Here is a 23,954-nt window from a genome sequence, read left to right on the forward strand (position 1 = left end):
CTTTTAAGTCTTAATTTCCCCATGTGAAATGCTTATTCATTCCTCACTGGGGACTCCCAAGGTGTGTTTCCCATGATCTCTGGGAGCAACTTCATGTTTATACAGTATTATGATCATTTTAGAGAAAATTTATATCTCTGTACTAACTTTCAAATGCTTTTGGATTTTTTCTATTTCTGATAAAACGTATCTGTGATAATGGATCGCTGTTCACTCGCATCTCCGCCTCTTCCCCTTAGGGAGGAATATATTTCCTCGCCCTATCAGCTCTGTGCCTGGCCAAGTGACTTGATTTGACCAAAGGAATGTTATAGACATGATATGAATAGAGGCCTTTAAATGAGCTTCCCTGGTTTGGTGTGGCACTTGAAAAAAGCATATGCCCCTCGGAGCTGCTGCCCCTTCAGTCTGGTCCCCAGAATGTGCACATCAGCTGACTTGTGCCTGACCTGAGTAGAACAGTGGACTGGCAGCCTGAAGCTGAGCCACCCAGCTGAATCCAGCTTCTACCAGCAGAACAGTCACCCTGTAGACCAGAGAGCATGAGAATAAGTGCTCAGTAGCTTAGCGTTAGAAGCTACTGAGTTTTGGGATAGTTTGTTATGATGCATCATTGTGGCAGTAGCTGATTAATGCTTCATCATTTTATATTCATTGGAAAGGCTAAATTACAGGTACAAATACATGTATTTCTCAGTATCTCACACTCTTTGATTTTTCCCTTAAAATGTATTAACTGCACAGGCATCCTGTCACCCAAAACACACCATATCTCAATTACTTGAACAAAGACACAGGCACATTAGAATACAGAGAACAGGGTCACGTACTCTCAATAAAAACAAAAGCTCACTTTGACAGTGAAATGTTTATACTAACTTTTCCCCATAAGATGCAGAAGAGGGCTTCCCTGGTGGCGCAGTGGTTGAGAGTCCGCCTGCCGATGCAGGGGACACGGGTTCATGCCCCGGTCCGGGAAGATCCTACATGCCGCGGAGCGGCTGGGCCCGTGAACCATGGCCACTTAGCCTGCGCGTCCGGAGCCTGTGCTCTGCAACGGGAGAGGCCACAAACAGTGAGAGGCCCAAGTACCACACACACAAAAAAAAATATGCAGAAGAAAAACCAGTATCTATTTTTCATGGAAGAGCTACATAAAATACTACCTTTCAGAATAAAAAAAAAGTACTGATGGTGAAATAGTATCTTCAGGCTCATATCTTCAGGTCTACATAATCTCCCTCAGTAATTTTTCTGTCCTTCCATCAGTATGTTTTAAGTTACTGCTGTCAAGACCATTCTCTCCTCTCTTCAACCCACACCCCCCCTTTCTGCCAACGTTTATATCCACTAAAATCTATACAAGATTTCACGAAGCTCCTGAAGAAAAGTTTTAAGAAATCCATAGGTTCCCAGAGTTTGAAAACTATACCAAACATTATTTGTTTGTGCATCATGAGTACTGATCATCCTTTTCACTCCCACTCCAAAATAAAACAGCAAACACTAAATGATTTATATTAGTCAAAAATCTTTATCTCAACATGGATTGCAAAATATAAATAAAGCTTTTAGGTTTAAACAAAAAGCAAACTAGATTTGAAGAGATCTTGAGGCCAATTAGGGTTTCCCAGTCTCTACAGGGCTTTGAAGGTGGAAATGGGGTCCTTGAGCTATTTGGATGTTACAAAAAGCATAGTGAAAACTATAACCATAATAAAGCTACACAACATTCCACAACATCTTTTGGGGCTGGAGTTACTTTAACTCCTTCAGGTGACACTGGCTGACACATGTTGACAGGCGGAGGTCCCTGACAACTGCTCTTATCCCACCCTCCACCCCCTCCTCCTTTTTCTCTCTGCTCCCACCACCCCAGCCTCCCTGCTGTTCCTCAAGCACACCAGACACTCCTGCTCTGGACCTGTGCCCTTGCTGGTCCCTTTGCCTGAAACATTCTTCCCCCAGATACCCGAATGGCTCATTCATCCGCTACTTCATTCAGGTCCCTTCCGAGATGCCTCCCTCTACCTTATCTCAAATAGGCCTCTTAGCCTCTCTCTCCTGACTCACTCTGTTTTTCTCCACAGCGTTATGACTGTTTGAAATTATCTTATGTATTTGTGTTTTGTCTGCTTCTCCTGTGAGCACGGACTTTGATTGCGTTGTTCGCTACAGTACCCGCATAGTTAGTACTCATAAATATGGATCAACTATATAAATTGAGAGTTTTAGATGTTGCTGCATGAAAATGCAGAAAAACAAAGCATTTAATTACTTACCAAGTCAGGTTGGTTGTTGGACAGAAATCTGTCAAGACTTAGAATCCATGGGGAGGGAGAAGGAAAATAACTAAAGGGACCCTCAGTAATTAAAGAGCTGGAAACCATTTTTAAAGTCAATTATTGATACGTCTCATAAGCCTGGACCAGCTGCTTAACTGCATCGGATCCCTGCATACTCTTTAAAGGGGATAACCAGTGGCAACATATTCTATAGGACTGAAAAGGATTTCAGTCACTGTCAGATACCATTTAGGAATAAAGTATTTTAAATACCCTCTGCAATCAGTAAAAAACTCAACTACTACCGCTCAAGCCTCTAAAACAAGGCCTATCCTGGGACTTTCCTGAGAAGCTTCCAGCATTTGAGTATGTGACATTTCAAGAACTATTATTAAAGAGACGCACAGCCACTTAACGAGAACACGGCATTTTGTTAAGAGTCCTACAGTCATGTCCTTGAATTTCTTCATAAAAGTCCTATAAATCCTTTCGAATGATTCACAATAAACCATCACAAACAATTCATACAAAATCATATCCTGTTTTTCCACTGCTTAGTTGGTACAACATGAAAAAATTGTGTTTTCTGTTTATATAGTTTAATAAACCTTTCTAGACCCCTAAAATGCCTTTTCTCCCAAATAGAAAATATTTATCGAATATGGAAGTCATTTTTCTAATCACATGATCTAACGTCTCAAAAACTTAGATCTAGACAAACAATACTAAATTAAGGCTGGTATATTGTGAAACGGCAAGAATTTGTGTGTGGAATGTTTTAACAGCTCATGGATTCCGACGACCACTCAGTACGACCTATTCAAACACAAACCAAAACTCTACCAGGGAAATCAAATCTCACCAAAGATCTCAAAGTAAAAATGCTTAACAAAGAACAGAAATGTATACGGTTATTTGGATTCACCTTCTTCCATTGTATTATGAAAACAAAGAGGATAGAAGAATCTGAGGAATGTGGCACTGGGAACACCATCATCGCAGATGCAAGAAGACAGTACAATTCTATCAGTATTAACGTTTATGGGGTGCTTTCTGGTTGCCAGGCCCCTCAAATGCATGTTTTTATTTAATCCTCATAACAGCACTCTGAGATAAATACTGACTTTCCTCATCTCACAGAAGCTGAGGTCGAGAGAAATTAAATAATTTGGCCAAGGTCACACAGGCAGTGGGACTGGAGGCAGCACCCCTGACCACCCTACAGAAACGCCTCCACGCCGCCGCTTCCTCCAGAGGCAATGAAGGGAACTCACTGGAGAGTTTTCTTCTCTTCAGAATTCTCCAGAGTTCCAACAGCTAACGCACTACGTGTGTGTGGTATCTCACTACACCTTGAGATACGTTCTATTACTCCCATTTTAGAGATGAAGAAAATGAGGCACAGAGAGATTATATCACTTGACAGAAGGAGCAAAGCCAGGATTCCAAGTGAGGCCAGCTGGCTCCAGGAACCCCAAGCTGAACTGCTGCTCCAGGGATGTGCTCTAAACCCCTCCTGGCCAAGTTCTGTTGCCTGCTCATGACTTTAAATCACCATGGATTCTTCATCTATGGAATTAGCTAATCAGACTAGATCAACTCTAAGTTTCCTTCCAGTTTTCTAGTGGTACAATATTCAATCCATCTGCAAAAGGTTTTTTTCTTTCTTTGTCGTGAAGAAAACACCTAGGACAGAGTTTTTGAGTGGTACTTTTTTTCCCCAAAGGAGGGAAATACCACTGAAAATGATCCTAATACACTTTCAAAACCAAGGCTCATTTTTTAGAATTTGGTATAAAAGAAAAATGATAAATTTTCGTATTAAAAAAAGTCAACCATTTCACAAAGAGAAATGGGGAAAAAATATATGTTCTTTCCATTACACTTTATGTAGTTTGCATAGCTTCCCTGCTGGAAATAATGGTCTTCAAAGTTTACTCTGCATCTCAGCATTCACGTGAACTCCATTATAAACACAGGGTCCATCCTTACAATCTCTCATTAAATACAGTGATTAGGTACGATGCAGTAGTTTTCTCGTACAATGTTTTAAAACCCATCTGTATTAGTTGCAAACATTTAAAGATAGATTTCACATAAAAATCTTAATTCCTAGCTTCTAAAAGTAGCAGTAATAATAATAATTATAATAACAGAACCTGCGGACAAAGGCCCTGTACTCCGACCTGGGAGCACCGAGCTGCAGGTCAGTGAAGCAAGGGCTCTCTGGTTGGCCAGAGTTCCCTCTACTCCAAATTACACTGAACTTGGTCAGTTCACTCATACATTGTGTCCTGAGGATATCTGGGTTTGAGACGCTTAGGCCACAAGGTCCCCAGTTTGAGCATTTCTGCTCTAACTACATACCTGAGTTAGTATCAGGTCTTCATACTCACCTATATTAAATGCTTGCCTCCAGTAAAACTAAAAATTACATCTATTAGAATGGAAGCCCAAAAAGGTTACAGCTCTTTAAAAGTTTGATTCCTTGTTAACACTCCCTAATCCTCACAATGTTAATTATTTCATTAGTGTAAGCCACTGGGTTCCCAACCTTGGCAACATAATAGATTCAACTTTGAAGTGTTAGAAACAGATGCTCAGACCCAGAGCACCTCTGGTCAAGCACATCAGAAGGTCTGGGAGTGGAGCCTGGGCATCCTTATTTTTTCCAGGTTCATCCAAGTAACTCTGTTCTTGTTGAACACTACTGATGTAAACTCTACTGCTATACAGGGTGTGACTTATAAATCAATAAGACTGACTCCCACAGATAAGAAACATTCTCATTACTTTCCAACATATATGACAGACACTTAAGATGCTATCGTCTTTCCAGGTTTTGACAAAATATCGTTTCTTATTCTAACATCTGAAATGAAAAGCACATATAACTTAACATCTCTTGATCAAATTTTTTGGTCTGATGTTTGCATATTTTTACAGCAAACATTTTGGTGTGGACCCCTGAAAGTGCTGAAGTGAAGCCAACATACAAACGGGAGTTTCCAGCCCAAGCAGAACACTGAAACGCATTAACTTAAGTCACACACTGTCACCCATTGGGTTGAGTTGGTGCCAAACTCCAGACGTCTAGTGTCAGAAATATTCTATCAAAAGATCTACTCGATAAAGATCTAAAATCTAAACTATCTATAAATTACTTGGGGCCTGTGTGGCACCTGCTGGGAGTCCTGAAAAGGAGTTTTAGCCCACAGACACACCAGCCTGTCAGATACCCCAACCACAGATTAGCTCCACAAGGACAGAGGCCTAGAAAAGTTCATCTGGAATTTTAGAGGTGAAAGCTTTCCGTAATACATATTTAGCTTGAATTTACAAAAAAGCTTCAAAAGCCCCAACACCTTTATTTGATGTTTGATACCTAAGGAAGCATGGGCATAACTTACACTTATTTATGCTTATTACCATGCTATTCCGTTTACTTAATAGTAAGCTGTATAAATATGACTCTATAGATTCCCCTGCTTTTGCCATTTCTATTTTTTTTTTTTTTAACGCGGGCCTCTCACTGTTGTGGCCCCTTCCGGACGTGCAGCCTCAGCGGCCATGGCTCACGGGCCCAGCCGCTCCACGGCATGTGGGATCTTCCCGGACCGGGGCACGAACCCGTGTCCCCTGCATCGGCAGGCGGACTCTCAACCACTGTGCCACCAAGGAAGCCCTGCCATTTTTTATATAATTATGCCATGTACTGAGAATCAGGCAGCTAAATTAGCATTCGAGAGACTTTCACTGAATGATTTAGGTAAGAAAAGGGGGGCTTCAATTTTTAAGCCCAGATGTGCTCCTGCACCAGCCGTTCGAGGTCTGATGATACAGAAATGTGACCTAAAGTGTGCAGTCAGTGCCACCAGGGAAATGTCCATCAGGGAGGGCTCTAAACACATGCCAAGAGGTCAGGGCTCGTAATTCACAATGTTTGTATAGCTGGGTCCAGTTAGGTATCATTGGTCCAAACAGATTTTTAAAATAATGCACATGAACATAATGACATTATTTTAATTTTGAAAATCTAAAGTAAAAGAGAAGTTTGTAAATGTTTACAGTGTTAGGTATTATGTTTGAAAAGAGTCTTCCACCCCCACATAAATAAGTATCGGTAAAGGAAAGAAAACCAGTCAGCATCTTTAGACAATTCAGTAATTATAACCATTTTAGAACTGCCAAATTATTGTTTTCATTACCGTTACTGTGATGCTGGGATGCTCATGGACTCTCCTAACCTACATAAACATTTTCTTAGAAGCCTTGAAACATTTGTTCCCTTTGGAAATGCAGCCATTCTGTGTGTAAGACACTTAGGTATACAACAGCCTTCTATTAAAATGCAAACATCTCATAAAAAGTCACAGTTTATAAAGAGCAAGTGCTAAGGTATATGGGGACACCTGAGAGCAAAGCCTGTCCCTCACTCCCCGGAGCATTTTACTGGCTGTGTACTTCATGCTGGGTTATTTGGTCTAGGTCTTGGTCTGTTTCGTATGTCAGATGGGACTCATATTGAATTCTTAAGCAATGCGTATAAAGCAGCTAACCAGTGCATCACTAGTGGACGCTTAATGATGGTAGTTATTGTTACCATTTTATATAAATAAGATTGTCAGAACTGTCCAAGTGGAATCAGGATTCAAAATCCAATTCTGTCTAGCTTCACAGCCCCAGCTTCTCCCCACTGCAGCCCCTGGCCTCCCTTACACCAAACATCCCTGGCAAAGATGTGGAAGGGATGCAAGATACTTTTTTGTCCTAGCATTGTTTAAGCCCTAGAATGTTCTAGACAACAAAATACGGTAGGTCAGGCAAAAAATGATTCAACTAAGCTTCGTAATATTCTCAATCTGGAAAAGGATTAACCAAGTTCAATTCCCAAGTGTAAAAATAAAGAAGTGGATTTCCTTTTCAAATCTCCCTTTTAAAAAAAAAAAAGTCTTCTTAAAATGTCCTTAATATAAACTACCCTAAATTAATTACATAACTAGTGTCTGTATGTGTGCCATTAACATATACACGTAAACAAATAAATCTGTAAGTCCTCACGTATGCACACCTCCAGAGATGGTTAGCTTCAAAAATGCTTTTCACTGCCCAAAGTTCCCTTTGTAACTTATTCTTCCACAGCCCAAGACGTTTCTTGATTTTTATTTTCATTTCATTTCTGAAAACACTCCTTGAGGAAGATGCTAGGAGGATGGCAAGGCCCAGTCCTACAGAAAAGGGCCAAGTTTCCGGGGGAGGCAAAGTCCATAGGTGGCTACCATAAAGTACGGTGCACACAATTCTGGCAGAGACATGAGCCAACGCTACAGCACAAAGAAGGAAGGACCAGTTATGATGATGCTATTTACTGAGGGAAATGTTTGTTTTTTAATCTTACCAAAATAAACAAGCATTCTAGTCATATTTCACCAGATAAGGTATTTAACTAATATGGTAGCATATTTAACTCAAAATTAGAAGGCGGTACTTCTAGGATAGAAATGTCTAATTCATAGCTTGCTGTGAGGGTGAATCAGATACTGTATGAAAATTGTTTAGAACTGTATCTGGCACATAGTAATGACTCTCTAATTAGTACTAAGAAATGGACCCAAGTTTTACAGGGCCTGCAGCTTTAGACCCTGTTTATGAAAAAAACTGCAACATTATAAATACAAAATGCTTAGAAAAGTGATAATTTAGATTTTAAAAAATCACAGCAAAATACAAAGTTTTAAAGCTGCCAAAACACCACAAAATCGAATTTCAGAAAAAGAATCCAGTATGTGAATTAATTTATCACCTGAAACACTGCTGTAAATACTTCTTTGGGGCTGCACACTCTTGATTACTTCTCATATGACAACGACTCATATTAATATCATTTTCTATACGGCACAAAGATAAATTGGTCTTTCCTCAAGCATGGGTGATCAAAATTTATTTTTAATTATTGATAATTCAGAAAAGTTACTTTTAGCCTCATAGCTCTTTATGATGCCATATAAATTTTTAGGATTGTTGTCAAATTTGTAAACACTTATTTTCTTTCACATGTGAGCCACAAGAGTTCAGGGCATTCCAAGTCTCCTTGTGCATTGACTAACTTTAAATATTTTTTGTACTGATGACACTCAGTAATCAGTTTGCTGTGTTTTTTGTTGTCACTGATATGTGTTTACGTGTGTGTGTTTCTACACATTTACACACTCACGTCAAACAAGAAACTTAAACACGGAATTCCCATTAAAAAACATGGTGCGTTTATAAATGTATATTTGCATTATTGAGTATATTCCTAACAGAAAGAACTTCCATGTCAAAGACACTTAGATGAGAACTGAATCTTCTACTTACAATTTTATACATCTAATAAGTAGAAGAATTTTCCAGACTAGCTTCTGGCTCCATACCATAGTCAAACCATATTCCCACCAGCAGAAGTCATAGTACAGATTCATGCTGCAATATTAACCCGTCCCTGCCCCTTTTTGTACAGACCCTAGGTGAGCTGGCACATTGGCACATCCCCCGGTGGACGACATTCCTGGGAAGTGATTCCTACCCTAGGATGGCTAGGAATAACTTAACTAGACACAGAGACGACTGTGAACTGAATAAATGCATCCCACTCAACCCAAACTAAAAGTGTCCCCAATTCAACTGCCCCTTAGCTGTATCTCAGAAACACTCTCAATTCCGATGTCACTGAATCCAAGGAGAAATGTTACAGAAGGGAAGTCAGAGTGGAAAAGGATAATGTTACCCGACTGCTGTTAAAATCTTACACCCTACAAATTTTACAAGTTATGATGTCATCCATGAATGCATGGCTGTGTACACTGGTGGGCTCCTCTAGGGCCTTGGAAAGGGCCGGGTGAACCCAAGCAATATACTCAGAAATGGTAAAGCATATACTGTACAAGTGAGGGGCCCTGGGGCTTGCAATTCATTAGCTTCACAATAAATCTGCCTCTGTGGTCCCGATTATTCTTCATCATTTATCTCAGTCTGTACATGTCTGGTCTCTCCAAATAAATTTCAATCCTTTGGAAACAGGAAGTACAGTCCTAAGTACTGTAGATAGAAAATACTCAAAAATGTTTGTGGTAGTCCTCACTATGCACAGTGATCTAGGGAGAGAGAGAAATGTATATATATCCACCTATAAATACACATATGTATATATGTATACATATATCTGTGTGGTGTATATACACATACATATATAAATACACACATATACATACGCCATTTATGTATGCATTATATATGTATTTGTATTATATATTTTATATATATAACATTTATCTACACATTATGTATATACATTAATTCTATATATGTATAATACCAAAGAAAGAGTGAGTCTTTTCAAATTAACAGCATGGTATCCAGATCTTGTCCCTTCAAGGAGGTCTATCTCAGGAGAAAGGCACTATTAGAGCCTGGCAGACAGAGAACAGGGCTTCCTTTAGGAGGCCAGTGGGTGAGCCAGGCCATCAGGAGACTATCAATGCTCTCTAGTGCTGGACAGAGAGTCTGTAGTTAGTGACCCAAAAGAGGCACTTTGACGTCTGCCAAAGTGGAGAGAGAGTTATTGGGAAGACTTCATCCTTAAAGAGAATATCCATCAATCTGGTCTGTGCTTGCAGCTGGACTTTAAAAAAAATAGGTGAAAACTACTGCATGATTACAGTGCTTAGTGCAAGGGGAAAATATAATTTTCTTTCAACTGATTTAGCATATTAAATGAAAGCCTTTTTTTAAAGAAACAATAATAAGTTTCTGACATTTGCAGTTTCCGATTTTCAAATTCTAAATCAAACAACATCTGCTATTCAAGAATAACACTTTAGCCAGGTCAGTATGGAACAAATCTATTATCTCGTCATGAAACAAAATGTATTATCTGCGATCCAGCAAGTACTGATGTTTCTTCAGTAGTACCCAGTCTGTACCATGTCTGCACTGTTAAGATCTGAGGGCAGGGGTAAGGATGGGGTGCGGAGGGAAACCTAAGGACATGTGGGGTATGATTCTTGTCCTAAAAGCAAAAGCTGGAAAAAAAAAGGAGGATTTTTAAGGGCTTCAATAGTATTGTGCCCTGTCTCTCAGACCTCAGTCTAAAACTCAAGGCCTTTGGCTTCCAGACAGTCCTAGGAAAGCCCCTCTCATCACGTATCACCAGCCTGCTCCAGTCTGGAGGCTTCTTCCCTGTCATCAACAGAAGAATCGGGTTTTCTGAAAACAGCTGTCAGTTTGCACTTCTAGAATTGTCAAGGTGGGAAATGTCACCAAAATAATTGCACTCTAAAGGAAACTAGTTTCCAAAGAACACGAATGCTTCTGTCAAGTTAGTTGGCTGTAGGCAAGAGTTTTTCTGTCTGTGCGTTTCAGTCATACATCAGAAAACATGGACAGGAGAAAACAATCAAAAACTTGTGAAACTTATGAGACAGGATGTTCACTAGCAAGGTTTTATAAAGGGTGATTTGACTGCTTTCAGGTGACAATTGGGCAAATGGAAAAGCCACTAAAGATGGTGTTTTGGAGGAAGTTTTACATTTAGGGGTCCCCCACTGGGTGGTGTGTGCACACATGTGTGTGCGCCCACTCATGCACACACACGCACTTAAAATCTCCCTGGCTCTCTACCTGGGACCTTCTAGTGAACCATGGGAGGGATTAACAGGGCATCCTGCCACCAAGCCACAGGGTACAGGCAAAGAGCAGGGCGGGCAGTGACAAGCCTTTAATTCATCCATTTATTCATTCAGTCATTCCTTCTCTCCACAGGAAATGCCCTCGTGGGAATGTGCCCACAGCCCCAAGGCACAGTGCCTCTTTCTAGTCTTGGGTTTTTTTTCAACTAAACGCAGGCCACAAGGAAAGGCCATGTTGGAAGCCGCTGGCCTTGACACCACTTCCTAGTCCACAGCGGCAAAGGCCTTTGCCAGAGTCTAAAGTACCTCTGGCCACACGGAAGAGAAGGTGGCCAGAGGCTGCAACCCCAACGCTGGACTGTGGGTGTCCCATTTCTGACTCTCAGTCTTTCCTGGGACAGGCCTGGTGATTTTATATAGTTGTAGGTGGATACCACCCACATTCTATTAACCTCTAATGTAGACCTTCATAGGATTCCAACATACTTACTTAGCAAACACATAAAATGGCAAGAAACTGGATGACGTACATAACTTACTACTACTGAAGTAAGTGAGTACTTTACACATAGTAGCTCACTTAACCCTCATCAGCCACTCCACGGGGTAGGCGCTGTTATGAGCCTCATTATACAGAAGATGAAACTGAAGCTCAGTGTGGTTAAGTCATCTGTCCTTAGTCAAACGGCTGACAAGTGGCAGAGATGCATATTCCAAACCAAGCAAACGGGGTTCACCATGGGGCCTCCGAGATGATCCTCATCTCAAGGGGTCAGTTACTTCCTGAAGGAGGAAGCAGACCGGCTGGGGGTGGAAGGGGAGCAGGGCCAGGGCTGTCTAGCTCTTCAGCTGTCTGGCAATTTGGCACAAGCCCAGGTCTGCATACCCGTCTGAAATTCAAATTCCAGCTCACACTTACCAGTCACGGAAACTTAGGCGAGTTAAGTAATCTTTCTGTGCCTCAGTTTGCTCACCTATAAAGTGGAGATAATAAGGGCCTACTACATATCATACACCCATCTATTTAGTATACAGTAGCACGGCTTTAAGATAATGCAAATTTTTACCAAACCGTCCTTGGAGCCAAATCCTACATTATTGATAGTAACTACCTTATTTTTCTTTCCGGAGACTTTGACCTTTATTAATTAGATGGTTTACAAATCTATCCTACAAAATGAAGCAGCATGGATTTATTACCCGGATTTTAGAGATGAGGTGACTCACAAGAAGAAACCTGCTGACATTCAGGGTCAAGACCCAACCAAGTCATAGCTACTGCAAGCCACCATTAGGCAACAATGCTCCACTTCCTTATGGGGCCCCGACAGAAAAGTCTTAGTCAAGAATAGCAAAACTGGGCTTCCCTGGTGGCGCAGTGGTTGAGAGTCTGCCTGCCAATGCAGGGGACGCAGGTTCGTGCCCCGGTCTGGGAAGATCCCACATGCCGCAGAGCAGCTAGGCCCGTAAGCCATGGCCGCTGAGCCTGCGCATCCGGAGCCTGTGCTCTGCAATGGGAGAGGCCACAACAGTGAGAGGCCCGTGTACCGCAAAAAAAAAAAAGCAAAACTGAGGCTCCCAACATCTGGGGAAAGTTCTAAATGACCTGCTCGTTTAGTACCATCACAAGAATAACCGAATCTGGTCAAATCTGTGTTTCAGTTTAAGAGGTGCAAGTTGCATTCTTGTTCCCTCTGCCTGGACCTTAATGTTCCCTGTTTGTCCTCATGGCTAACTCCCTCACTTCTGTCAAGGTTTTGGCTCACCTATCAGCTTCTCAGTGAGGCCTATACTGGCCAACCAAGTGGAAATTCCAACACTTCATCTCCCAATCCACCTTAGCCTGCTCTAATCGGTCTCTTCCATACCACTAACCACCTGCCAACATACTATATAATTTACATCTTATGCTGACTATTTATTGTCTATCTCCCACCACTAGAACATAACCTCCCCAAAGGTTGGGATCTTTGTTCACCAAAATATACCAAGTGCCTAGAACTGTACCTGGTACAAAATTGGTGCTCGATATCTATCAGTATATAAATAAAAATCAAAATGCTTTTGATTCTTACAAATGTACCAAATAATCAAATCTAGTAAGAATGATTAAACAGTTGTCTTTCTCAGACCAAAAGCCAAAGACTTCACAGCACTGGGATGCACAGACGGAGCAGACATCTCATGAGTCTGTGACATGACCTTCAGTGCTAAATTTAGGGCTCTCAGTGTTTCTATGATTCCTAGTTACCAGTTCAACTTCACCTACCTAGGATGTGTATGTCAAGAGTGTTTCTACAAACTCAAGTATTTACTCACAATAGGAAGCAAACAAATCCTGATCAGCTTTTCCCATCTCCAGGAAACAAAGCCAGGCTATGAATGAACTGACAGTGAAGCTGATGGAGAAACACTTCACACCTGCAGGGCTGTGGGATTTCTAGGCAATTTAAGTTGAGGGGGAAGGGTTTTAGTTGGGGTACCCAGCTTGTGCACGGAGACAGGTGCTCCAGGACTAAACCAGCAATGAAATGCAAGGAAGAAAATGGGACCTCAGGTGCAGCACTCCTCCAACAGAAAGGAAAAGAGCTAAAACAGATGATGGTGCAAATCACACTTCCTTTGGCTCTACAGCCCCAAATCCTCGTTCCTAATGGGTATGGATAATTGGTTAACAACAAGAACTGAGTGTACACGTATAACAGCTACTCTCAAATTAATGCACTTAATTAATCTGAACTAAGCAATACAGTTATAATGAAAACTATGGGCTTTGTACACTAAAGGCCTTGAAAAATCTGTCATGCACGAAATATGCCATATTCCCATCTGTAAACCTTCATTTCATTACTGCTTAATGATTTTGACTAGTGGTTAAATGGTAATAACTCAGAAAGGTCAAGATGGACCTGTTACTTGAGCACATCTCTAATACTCCTATAATTGCTAAATAACAAACTCCTTGAAAAAATTAAAGATAATATTAACATATATCTTAGTAGTCTTCATGCATCATTTTAATGTGGCCACTTGATGACAAAGACTCAGAATTGGTAAATCAATCATTAAAAATAACAATCTCTCCAAAAATTTATAGACTGACCCACAAACAATAAATTCCACTTAACAATACATGTAGTATAGAACATTCACCAAATGCTTTATCTGGTATATTTTCACTCATGTCCCTTCATCGGAAGTGTATTTACATGACACTGCCTACTAAGTAGGTTGTTTTTATTCTTCTTGAGGTCAATTCTTATTTCTTTCTGCATATGGGGCTGTCTTTGAAAGTAAGGGGCCTCTCCTCAGTTAAGGTACAGAATAGTTTCACTTGGTCTCTTCAGCCAGGGAATTCTAAGTGTTTGTTCATCTAACATTTACTTCCCATAAAGTTTTCTATTGTCAAACTAATTCCAAAGTATAGTAATTGTTAGCCGCGCCTCCAAATTCACCTAAGTCATAGCTACTGTTATAAATTTAAATGTTCAATATTTTCACTAAGAGAAAAACACTAGCCCTTTGGGGGTGACCATCACTTAAAAGTTTTACAAAATTTATGGACCACTTAACCCTCTTAAAAATGTTTGCACGATACTAAAAACAATTTCTACAAACTTAAAGAATTTGTGATTCACCAATAGTTTTAAATTATCTAACTGATTACAGACTTAAACCCTCAAGAAGGATAACTGTCTTTAACACATTTTAATAAATATAATTTTATTTTCTTTTAACCAGCTAGTCCAAGTAGGCAGGCAATGTGGGGAAATTATTACTTACATTAATTACAGTTTATCCTAAAATAACTGTGAGTGAATGGGATATGCAATGACAGCCTTCCCTAGGTCAGGAAATGTTATTTATATAGTTATATAATACATATTTATTATATTTATATTTATTTATTATTGAAAGTAAGAGAAACAACTTCAACTCACAAAATTTCCATTGGAGCTTTGCATTACTGGAGTTTTAGTATTATTTTAAACTACCCATCATGAAAAATCTGATTTATCCTTTAAGCACCTTCAGTTATTACTATTCAATCATGATGATGAATCAGCAAATATGTTACTGCATTAAACTGCTTTTAAGACTACCAAAACTTCCCTAGCTCTTCTGTCACACCTTTATCAGAGGAGATGGCAAAAGTTATTACACGGATGTTTTAAAACTTTGTAAGTTTCAAAACCTGGACAATTACTCATCCAGATTATGTCTTGAAAGATGGTTTGTAGACATTTTCAATGAGTATTTCCCGTTCTGGATGTCCCATCATATACCCATTCTAAACTAGCATTCAACGTTTATTAAGCACTCACTGTGTGCAAAGAGAAAGCATTATACTAAGAGAAGGAGCTTAAGGCTCGGCCTCATTTTATTCGTGCATAAATACACAGCAGTCGTGATTTATTCTCTCAACTTTGTAGAAACGTGAGCTGCATCCACATGGCAAAATCCATAGCATTCATTGGGAAATGACTTTCTGGGGGCAATTCACAGGTTCTCTGGATTAGGCAGCCCCGTTGGGGCATCACGCGGGCCCTTCATCTTCCAGCCCACACAGGACAACTCGTGGGCTCCGGCCACACCTTCCGCAGGTGGCTGGATCGCCCGAACCACACGAACCCGACCCATCTCTCCTCGCAGCAGCTCCGGATAGGAGCATGGAAACGTGTGCAAGGGCTTCTGCTAATTAAAGGACTTGTTGAAAGGCCCCGGGGTCTTGGGCAGGAAGAGAAAGCAGCCGCCCCGCGGGGTCCCCCTCCCCCGCGGCCACCAAGTCCCCGGCGCCCGGGGCGCTGCGCAGGCCGCCGCTGCGGATACCCGGCGCAGCCGGCGCACCTCGGGCCTAGCACCATTTGAAAGGCAAATCTCAGAGCCGGAGCGCATTTAAATGCCCTGCCCCGGGTCCTGGGGGACGGCTCTCCAGCGGACGCAGCCGCAGGGGCCTCCGGGGCGGCGCGGCCCTGGGCGCTGGGCGCGGCCCGCGGGCGCACCCGGGACCTCAGCCCGCAGCGCCCCGGCAACCGCGCCAGGCCGGGGCAGAAGCGGGCGCCCTCAGGCCAGCGAACCCTGCCGCCGCCGGGGGAAAGAGCAAGCGCCGCGTCCTCCGGCCGCGGCTCCGGCCCCCTCCCGACGCACCACACCTAGCAACCAGCGCTGACAGGACGCAGTGGCGGCGGTGCCGGGAGGAGGAAGCGGAATGGCTGCCGCGGTGGAGCCACCCCCGCCCCCCCGCTCCCACCTCCCAGCGGCTGCAGCCGCCGCCGAGCCCTGACAGCTCGAGCCCGGGCGGAAGCGGCGGGCGGCTTGCAGCGCCCGCCCCCAGCCGCCCCCAGCCGCTCCGACCACCCGGGCCAACTAACTCCGCGCTCCTGCCCAGAGCCGGCCGGTCGCCCCGCCAGCCCCGCCGCGCCCTCCGCCCCGCGCCGCATCGGTCCTCCCCCCGCCGCCCCCTCCACCGCGCAGCCCCACTCCCACCACTTCGCCGCGGGCGCGCACGCCCCTCGGAATCCCCCAGCCCGCCAGCGGCACCTCGGGGCGCCCGCCCCTCCCCCTCCCTCTCCCCCAGCCCCACCCTGCCCCCATCCCCACCGCACCTCGCGCCTCCGCATCCCGCCACCCCCATGCCCCGGGCTCCCACACACCCTCCCCGCCCCGCCGCCGCCTTCCTCCCTCCTGACCACCCCTGGCCATTCTGGGGTTCTCGCCTGGGCAGGAGTTTCCGCGCGCCGGGCACCCCCGCCCACCCCCGGGCCATTTACCGATGTGGTTGTCTTCGATGTGCTCGATGAGGTCGGCCAGGGTGGGGAAGTGGAGTCCGCAGCCCCCGAATCGGCAGGTATTAGAGAAGAAGGAGGCGGCGGCGATGCCTGTCATGGTGCTACATCGAGAGCCCCCCTGGTGTCGGCTCAGCCAGCGCCGGGCGGGCGGAGGGAGGGAGGGAGGCAGGGTGGGGTGAGGAGAGGAGGGGCTGGGGGAGGGGGAGAGAGGCGGGGTGAGGGGAGCGCAGAGGACCGGACGGAGGGAGAGGGGGCGAGAGCGATGGAAGGATTGCGAGGAGAGACCGGGAGGCAGAGGGGAGGGGAGGCGGCGGCGGCGGCGTCGGGAGCGGCGGGGGGAGAGGCGGGGGGAGGGTGGGGGTGGGAGTGAGGCCGCCGCAGCTGGGAGGAGGGACCAGGGCGCGCGGCAACAGCTGTGCGGCCCCAACCTCCGCCCCTGGACCGAGGCCTCACCTGGGAGCGCCTGCCACCAACTTTATCTCACTCGGCCTGCCCTTCACAGTTGGTAATACATGCAATCTGTTTGGAGCCTCCTTGGTTATGTGTATTACATTCCTGGTATATATACATCTATTAATTACACTTACCTCCCTGCAGTGAGAACTCAGGGAGTTACCCAGGCCCCTCTCAGGGACATTTGTTTGCACCTGGCCACCTGTCTAGGTTTGACACTGACATTCACAGGGGACCCAGGAAAGGTAATTGTGTGCAACTTACTCCTTAAACCTTCTTTTAAAAAAAGCCCATTTTCTCTGGAGGTTTGTACTAATTGATTTTAATGAAGTTTCCCTCTAGGCCAGAAGAAAATCTTAGCTTTATTTAAATTTCAAAATAGAGTGCTTGATTGTCAAGTGCATTTGCCTGTGTTTTACATGTGTACCGCGTTTGTAATACTCCCTGCCCCTTTTGGGAAAATGAAAACTAATTTCATTTCCCCAAATTATAATATCCCACTGCCCCATCTCAGATCTGGGGATTAATCCATCTGTCTCCCTGGGAGCAAAACTATCACAGCAGAAAGGACAGTGCATTGGTGAAGGCTAGAAGGAGTAGAAACAGGGTCAAGGGACATACTTTCTCTTCATTTAAAAGAGAGAGATCCTTCCAATCAATCTAGATTACACCATCCTGTGAGCATTTAAACCATAATGTTAACCAGTTAAGCATTTAGCCTGAATCAGGTGGCTTCTCTGAAACCAACATTTTGCTAAGAATCAATTACCTCCTCGTCCCCAACCCCACCCCCAATTTCACTGGTATTTTACCTTTAAAGCTTGCATTCTCCAATAGCACTTTTACAGTTGCCTACATATTACCAGTAGTTTATGATGCAACAGTGCATTTTTTCATTATGCAAGTATACTGAATTTAGCATTTTTCTTCAGGACAAATTTCACTTACCCTCTGGTGCAGACACATAGAGAAATAGTATTCCCCTGTCCATAAACTATATTCATCCCGAGTGTTATTTCTAGTAGGATTCTTAATTCTTTTCATAGAGGAAAGGCACCACAAAAAGTTTTACAATCTGACAGTCACAGCAATTGGGGGTGATGAGTGCCCTCACCCATGGCATTTCCTCTTTTCGAGCCCATCTCTTCTGTCTGCCAGCTCACAAGGTAACAACTTGTGCTGAGATGAGAGTTGGGTTGGGTGAGGCTCGGGTAGTGGTATGGCTGAAGTTTAGTTTGGTGCCAAGAATGATTTCCTGGGCCCACTTGGGGGTGGAGACAGGGCCCGGGTGGGCCTGATAACGAGCCAGGGACCCAGTTGGCGGGAGACTGGAGCCAGGGCCAGACAAGGGTCTAAAGAGCAGGAGTAAGAATTCTAGCTCTTGAATTAGAATTTTGGCAGCTGTGCAGTGCATTCAGCTGCCCAGTCTGGGAAGGCCTTCAGCTAAGAGCAGGCAGAACACACACCACACCGAGTAACAGGACAGGGAAATGCAGTGCAAAAGCTTCAGCCAAAACGACGCCAAAACAGGTTCCCCCTAGAGATGAGTGTTAGGGACCCCCACCATGAGGCAGCATCGAGGAAGCAAGGAAGAATGGAGAGCTTTGGAGAAGTAGCAACTTTGTCCTCTGGAGGAGAAACTGTCCGTGTGGAATTATTAACTCCAGAGAGAGTGCGAAGAGGAACAGAGGTAGTTCAGGCAAGAGAGCTCAGAGATGGAAAGTGCCAGAAATGTGCAGATGAAAGATGAAGGAAGTAAAGGGACTGGGTTTCACTAATGTTTAAGTCTCCACTACCTGCTATGAGTTTCAGTATTCCTAAAATAAAACCTTCACAGGCCACATTTAATAAATAGAATTTTTAAAATGAAACAAGCCAAAATAACCTATAAAATGAATCAAAATTTTGATTTTTAAGATTAAAATTTTCTTCTTTATCTTGGGCAATTATTAATATTTTGAAAGGACTCAATTTATTTTGCATAAAATAACCCACTCTAATTCTTCATCTGTGAACTGAAGCTCTGCTTATATGACACACTGCTCATCCTATTTTTTTAAAATCTGCACACTGTAGGCATTTCTGGCCTTTGTATTAGATACATAATCATGGTCTTTTAGATCTGGAAGATACTCTGGCCAGCAGACCCACGGGCTTTATAGATATGGTACACTGAGGCCAGAGGCATGGAGTGAGTTCTTTCCATGTACACACAGCCAAGTTTCCTCTCTGTATTTTTAGTGTATTCAGTAAGGCATCAACAGACATTAGAAGGACAAAGATACAGTAACCACCAGCAAACTTTTAAAAAATTGCTTTACAATGGCATGCTTACCATTATATACTTGCATTTATAAAAATGTTTGTTTCAAGGGTGTCCCTTCATATAAAGTCAACATGAAGCTATAAAAATCTATAGAAGAGGGCTTCCCTGGTGGCGCAGTGGTTGAGAGTCCACCTGCCGATGCGGGGGACACGGATTCGTGCCCCGGTCCGGGAAGATCCCACATGCCGCGGAGCGGCTGGGCCCGTGAGCCATGGCCGCTGAGCCTGCGCATCCGCAGCCTGTGCTCCACAACGGGAGAGGCCACAACAGTGAGAGGCCCGCGTACCGCAAAAAAAAAAAATCTATAGAAGAAACACTTCAACTTATTATGTCCCAGAGAAAGTGATGGCTGATATATCTCTATACTTAAAAAAAAAATTGTCCCCCTGATTTTGGTAGTAAAAATATTTCAAATGAAAGGGACAGTGAGAGAATTGAGGAGTCAGAAGGAGATGATGGTGGCTGTGGACTAGAAGTGCTCTCTGGGTTTAAGACCCCTTTCTTGGGAACCATTTGCCTCCCCCGAGATCATGTCCTCCCAATGTGTAGGCCCACAGGAAATGCAGGCGTACAGTGACCCCAGAGCTTGGTACTTACCATTACAAATGCTCTGGGATCTAGTAGCAATCTCCAAAATCTAGCATGGCTATTGCCCACAAAATGGGGCAGCTGCCAGGAAAGTGTGAATCCATTGGTCTCAGAGAGCCAGTCGAAGCCACCAAAGGACTCTGCTTCTTGTCTGGCCTCCACATACAGGATTTGGTTCATTTAGGTATACACTGATCATCAAAAGTGGGCACTTCCTGTGCCCTGCGTGGACATCTGTTAGCACTACAAGAGGATGTCTGTGAACACTGGATTCTGTTAACTCTCCCTACTGCCTTCAACTCTTTCTCAGGTTTTCTGGATCATTCTTCCAGGTCCCTCTTAAGGTACTTTTCAGGTTTACTGGATGTAAACAGGCCCTTAAGGGCTTGAGGCACTCCTTTTACTGCCACCACTACATAGACTGAGTAGATCGTGGACACAGGTAGGTCTTCTTCAACTCATGCCAGTCTGGCCACTTATAAGAATATATGACACTCCCCAGCTCTTGAAGACTCAGGCTGCCAGTTATGCCAACAGCAACCTTTGCTTCAACAGGATGTTTTCTTGAGGTTCCCACCTTCTTCCAAGGAGGACAGTGTCTATTCCAGATTTTCTTGTTTAATATGCATGCAACCAAGTCTTCAAGGTCTTTGTACCGCTTTTATTCCAGCTCAGAAATGAATCAGCTTTATCTGCTCTTTGGTGATTAATTCTCATTTTGGCCCCCAGTCTCATTCTGCCTAGAATTAAGCATTGGCCTTAGAATGAGTAACAGGGGTTCTCTAGTTGGACAACACCAGTGACAAGTCCTAATGGGTGTTACCCTAAGGGGTGTTACCTTAAATTCTCTACCCTCATGCTTCTGCCTTACTGACTATATACATAGTTATGGCATTACATTTCTAGTTTTTTGTAAGATTTCTCCAGAATAAAGTAGTAAAATACCCAGCCATGGACTGCCGTTCTAACTGAGTTCTTGGGTTTACACCCCTGCTGCAATCTATCACATGCACCCAAATAATAGCTCCAAACCCAGCTCTGATGGGATTTGGCCAGCCCAGTCTGAGGTTTAAATAAGGTCATGAGAGCAGCCAACCAATCACTATTTCATTTGTTTCCTGACATCTTGATTGAACATCTATGCCAGGTTCCTGTTGTACAGCTCCTGAAGGTATATTTATAGAGGAACTGCCTGGACAGTGACCTCAGGATTTGTAAACTCTGGAGCCTGATCCACTGTGCAACACATGAGGGATACAATTTGAATATGACCAGTACAGTGTCTCCTCATGAGGGAATGCCAAATGCTTTGCAAGTCCTCCTGAATCAGTTCCTAGAGCCTGCCTGGGGTGGCTCAGTGGACTCCACACACTGTCCTCTTGGCTGCTCTGGTGTCTGACATTTCCCTCCTTTCCAACTCTGGCTCACTCAGGTGATAAATCTTGTTGCTCTTGACTGTATTGGAGCCACTAAAGCACTAATGCTTACACAAGACTGCACAGCCTTTCTGCCCAGAGATGTGTCTTTAGGCACTGGCGATGCTCACCCAGCAATGCCCAGCGTTGAAGATTCTCTATCCCTTCAAAGGCTTCTAGCACCTTTTTTGTCCTAGCCTTTTGAGGTTTCATCAGCTCCCACAAGCACAATCCTTTCCCTCTAGGACTCAGACAAGCATCAATGGAAACTGGACGAGAGGATCAAGTTGGGAATACTGCTCCATGATCTCCCCTCCCCTGCTAGAATCCTTCAGCGCCAACCTGCACCATCAGAATAAGCTTTCTATTCAATGACCTTCAATAATTGGATCTCTGCAGAAACCTCCCAGCCTTACCTCCTGCAGTTTCCTCACCTATACTGACAGTTCAAGATGGATCAAATTATTTTAGTTTTCAAGATGCATTCACTGTACCTGCACAGGCCACCTTGCCTTTGCATGTGTTGTATAGCCTGCCTGAAATATTCTTTCCTCTTCCCCTCTCCCCCCACACCAAACACAACTTCAGCAGCTCATCCTGTCACCTTCTCCAGAAAGCCTTCCCTGCATCCTGTCTCCTCTTCCTTCACTGCTGAGCTACATGTTTATCATCTGTGCTCCAGCCAAGCTCCCTCTGCATTAATTTTGACTGTTGGCTTACTGGTCTTTCTTCTCCTCTAGACCAGTAGTTCCCAAACCTTTTAAATCAAGAACCCCATCGATAAAAAAATTTAAACCTCGATCACATGAACATTCATGTTTTTATTTACAAATTATATATAGACACTACTACTCAAATATAGTATGCATGTTATAAAGTAAGACAGATGCTTTTAGAAGGTGACCTTTTAAAAAAACAGAAATGGAAGGTCTAATATCTTCATCCCACACCCTGGAGTACTGTATGGCCCCCATCCTGGGGTAAACGCATTCCACCTTGGAGGTGTCTGATCCTAGTCTCTGTGAAAAAGAAGATTCTCTCTCACTGTGCCTGCACATGGGGCTCAATAAAAGTTGTATGGGGGGGTACAGCTCATTACTGTGATAAAGCAGGGCACTAAGATTTCAGTTTTCAATGCTGAAGTAATTTCTAACAATTTGTTACTGTTCTTCTCTTATGTAGCATCAATGAAAGACAGTCTTCAATCATCTCTCAGCTTGGAGAGATCACAACAGTTATACCTTCCCACGATCATGGCTCAACCTCTGGCGAGACCTCTTTTCAGGTCTGGCACAGTGTTACTGCCCTGTGCCCCTAAAAGGCACTTATGAAATGCTCGTCTCATTGGTTTTGATAGCACTGGTTTCTTAGGCTCTGCTAATGCAGACAAAGCTGTTCAGTTGGACAGAGATAAGCTGGGAAGCATTGAGCCATGACATGAGATCTGACACTAGCTCTCCTTTTATTTCACTGAGTAGGACCCCTTTCCCTTTCACAGATGTTCAAGTTCATTACGATGATTATTTTCCATAACAATTACCACCATTCACTGAGTGCCTACTGTTGGGTCAGGCACTGTTGGACTAGATGTCTTAACACAGATCTGTTTTTAAACGCTGTGAGATAGTTAAATACATTATGCCCAGATTATGGATGAGAAAAAACAAGACCCAGGGAAATGAGGTAACTTACTAAGATCCATAAAGCTAATAAGTGCTGGAACTAGGATTTGAACTCAGATCTGTCTGACTCCAGAGTCCTGGCTCTTAACATAATACTCCTCCTTGAATTTGGGTGTCCTAGAACATTCTCCTTCTCTCCCCTTGAATCTGGGGGAGAAGCTGGGCTCTTTGCCACAGGCAGGATCAGGCTCACGTACCATCACAAACAGTAAGATTGAGAGGAAAAGTGTCTTACTTTACCAAATGCACTTAGGATTGGGTCCTGAGGGTCAGGATGGGGTACTGATGATGGAGAGGGCTTGGGGCCTCCAACAGGTATTGGGAATCTTGGCTTGTCTTTTCCCTTTCCTTGTCCTTTGGAAGGTCCTTTCATTGCTGTTGCCAAGCTCATTTATTGGTCTTAAATACCTGATTTAAAATTGAACTTTATAGAGAAGTGAGACTTTGAAGAGATACCCTTGTTTTGTTCTTCAGCCAGTTCCTGACTTACCCATTCATTGTGTACCTTCGTACTGTTGATTTTGGGGTGGGGCGGGGAACACAGGCATCACCTATCATGTGGAAAGGTGACTTTTTTTGCTTTTGTTATGCTCTTTGTCTTTGTCTCCATTCTGTAATGACTCTAATTATGTTGCTTTTCAGCCAATTGTTTGGCGTAATCATATTTTCTGTTACAGTCTTAGTTCCTGGAGCCATAGAACAGACAGCCAGCTGAATGCCATCTCAGAGGCTCTGGAACTCAATCCCTTG

General features: G+C 43.7%; 1 protein-coding gene across 2 annotated transcripts in view; it reads right to left on the reverse strand.

Moving 5' to 3' along the window:
* JAZF1 (JAZF zinc finger 1) overlaps positions 1 to 23,954 on the reverse strand; it is a 520,205-nt gene that overhangs the window by 321,232 nt on the left and 175,019 nt on the right. Inside the window, exon 1 of one of the 2 annotated variants that reach the window (XM_079932139.1) lies at positions 16,723 to 17,059. The exons of the other annotated variant lie outside the window; for it this stretch is intronic. Coding sequence (XP_079788265.1) covers positions 16,723 to 16,837 — 115 coding nt within the window. The 5' untranslated portion in view covers positions 16,838 to 17,059. Of the gene's footprint in view, positions 1 to 16,722; positions 17,060 to 23,954 lie in introns of those variants that run through there. 2 annotated transcript variants of the gene reach the window in all.

The sequence above is a fragment of the Stenella coeruleoalba genome (assembly GCF_951394435.1).
Source record: "Stenella coeruleoalba genome assembly, chromosome: 9".
Classification (NCBI taxonomy): domain Eukaryota; kingdom Metazoa; phylum Chordata; class Mammalia; order Artiodactyla; family Delphinidae; genus Stenella; species Stenella coeruleoalba.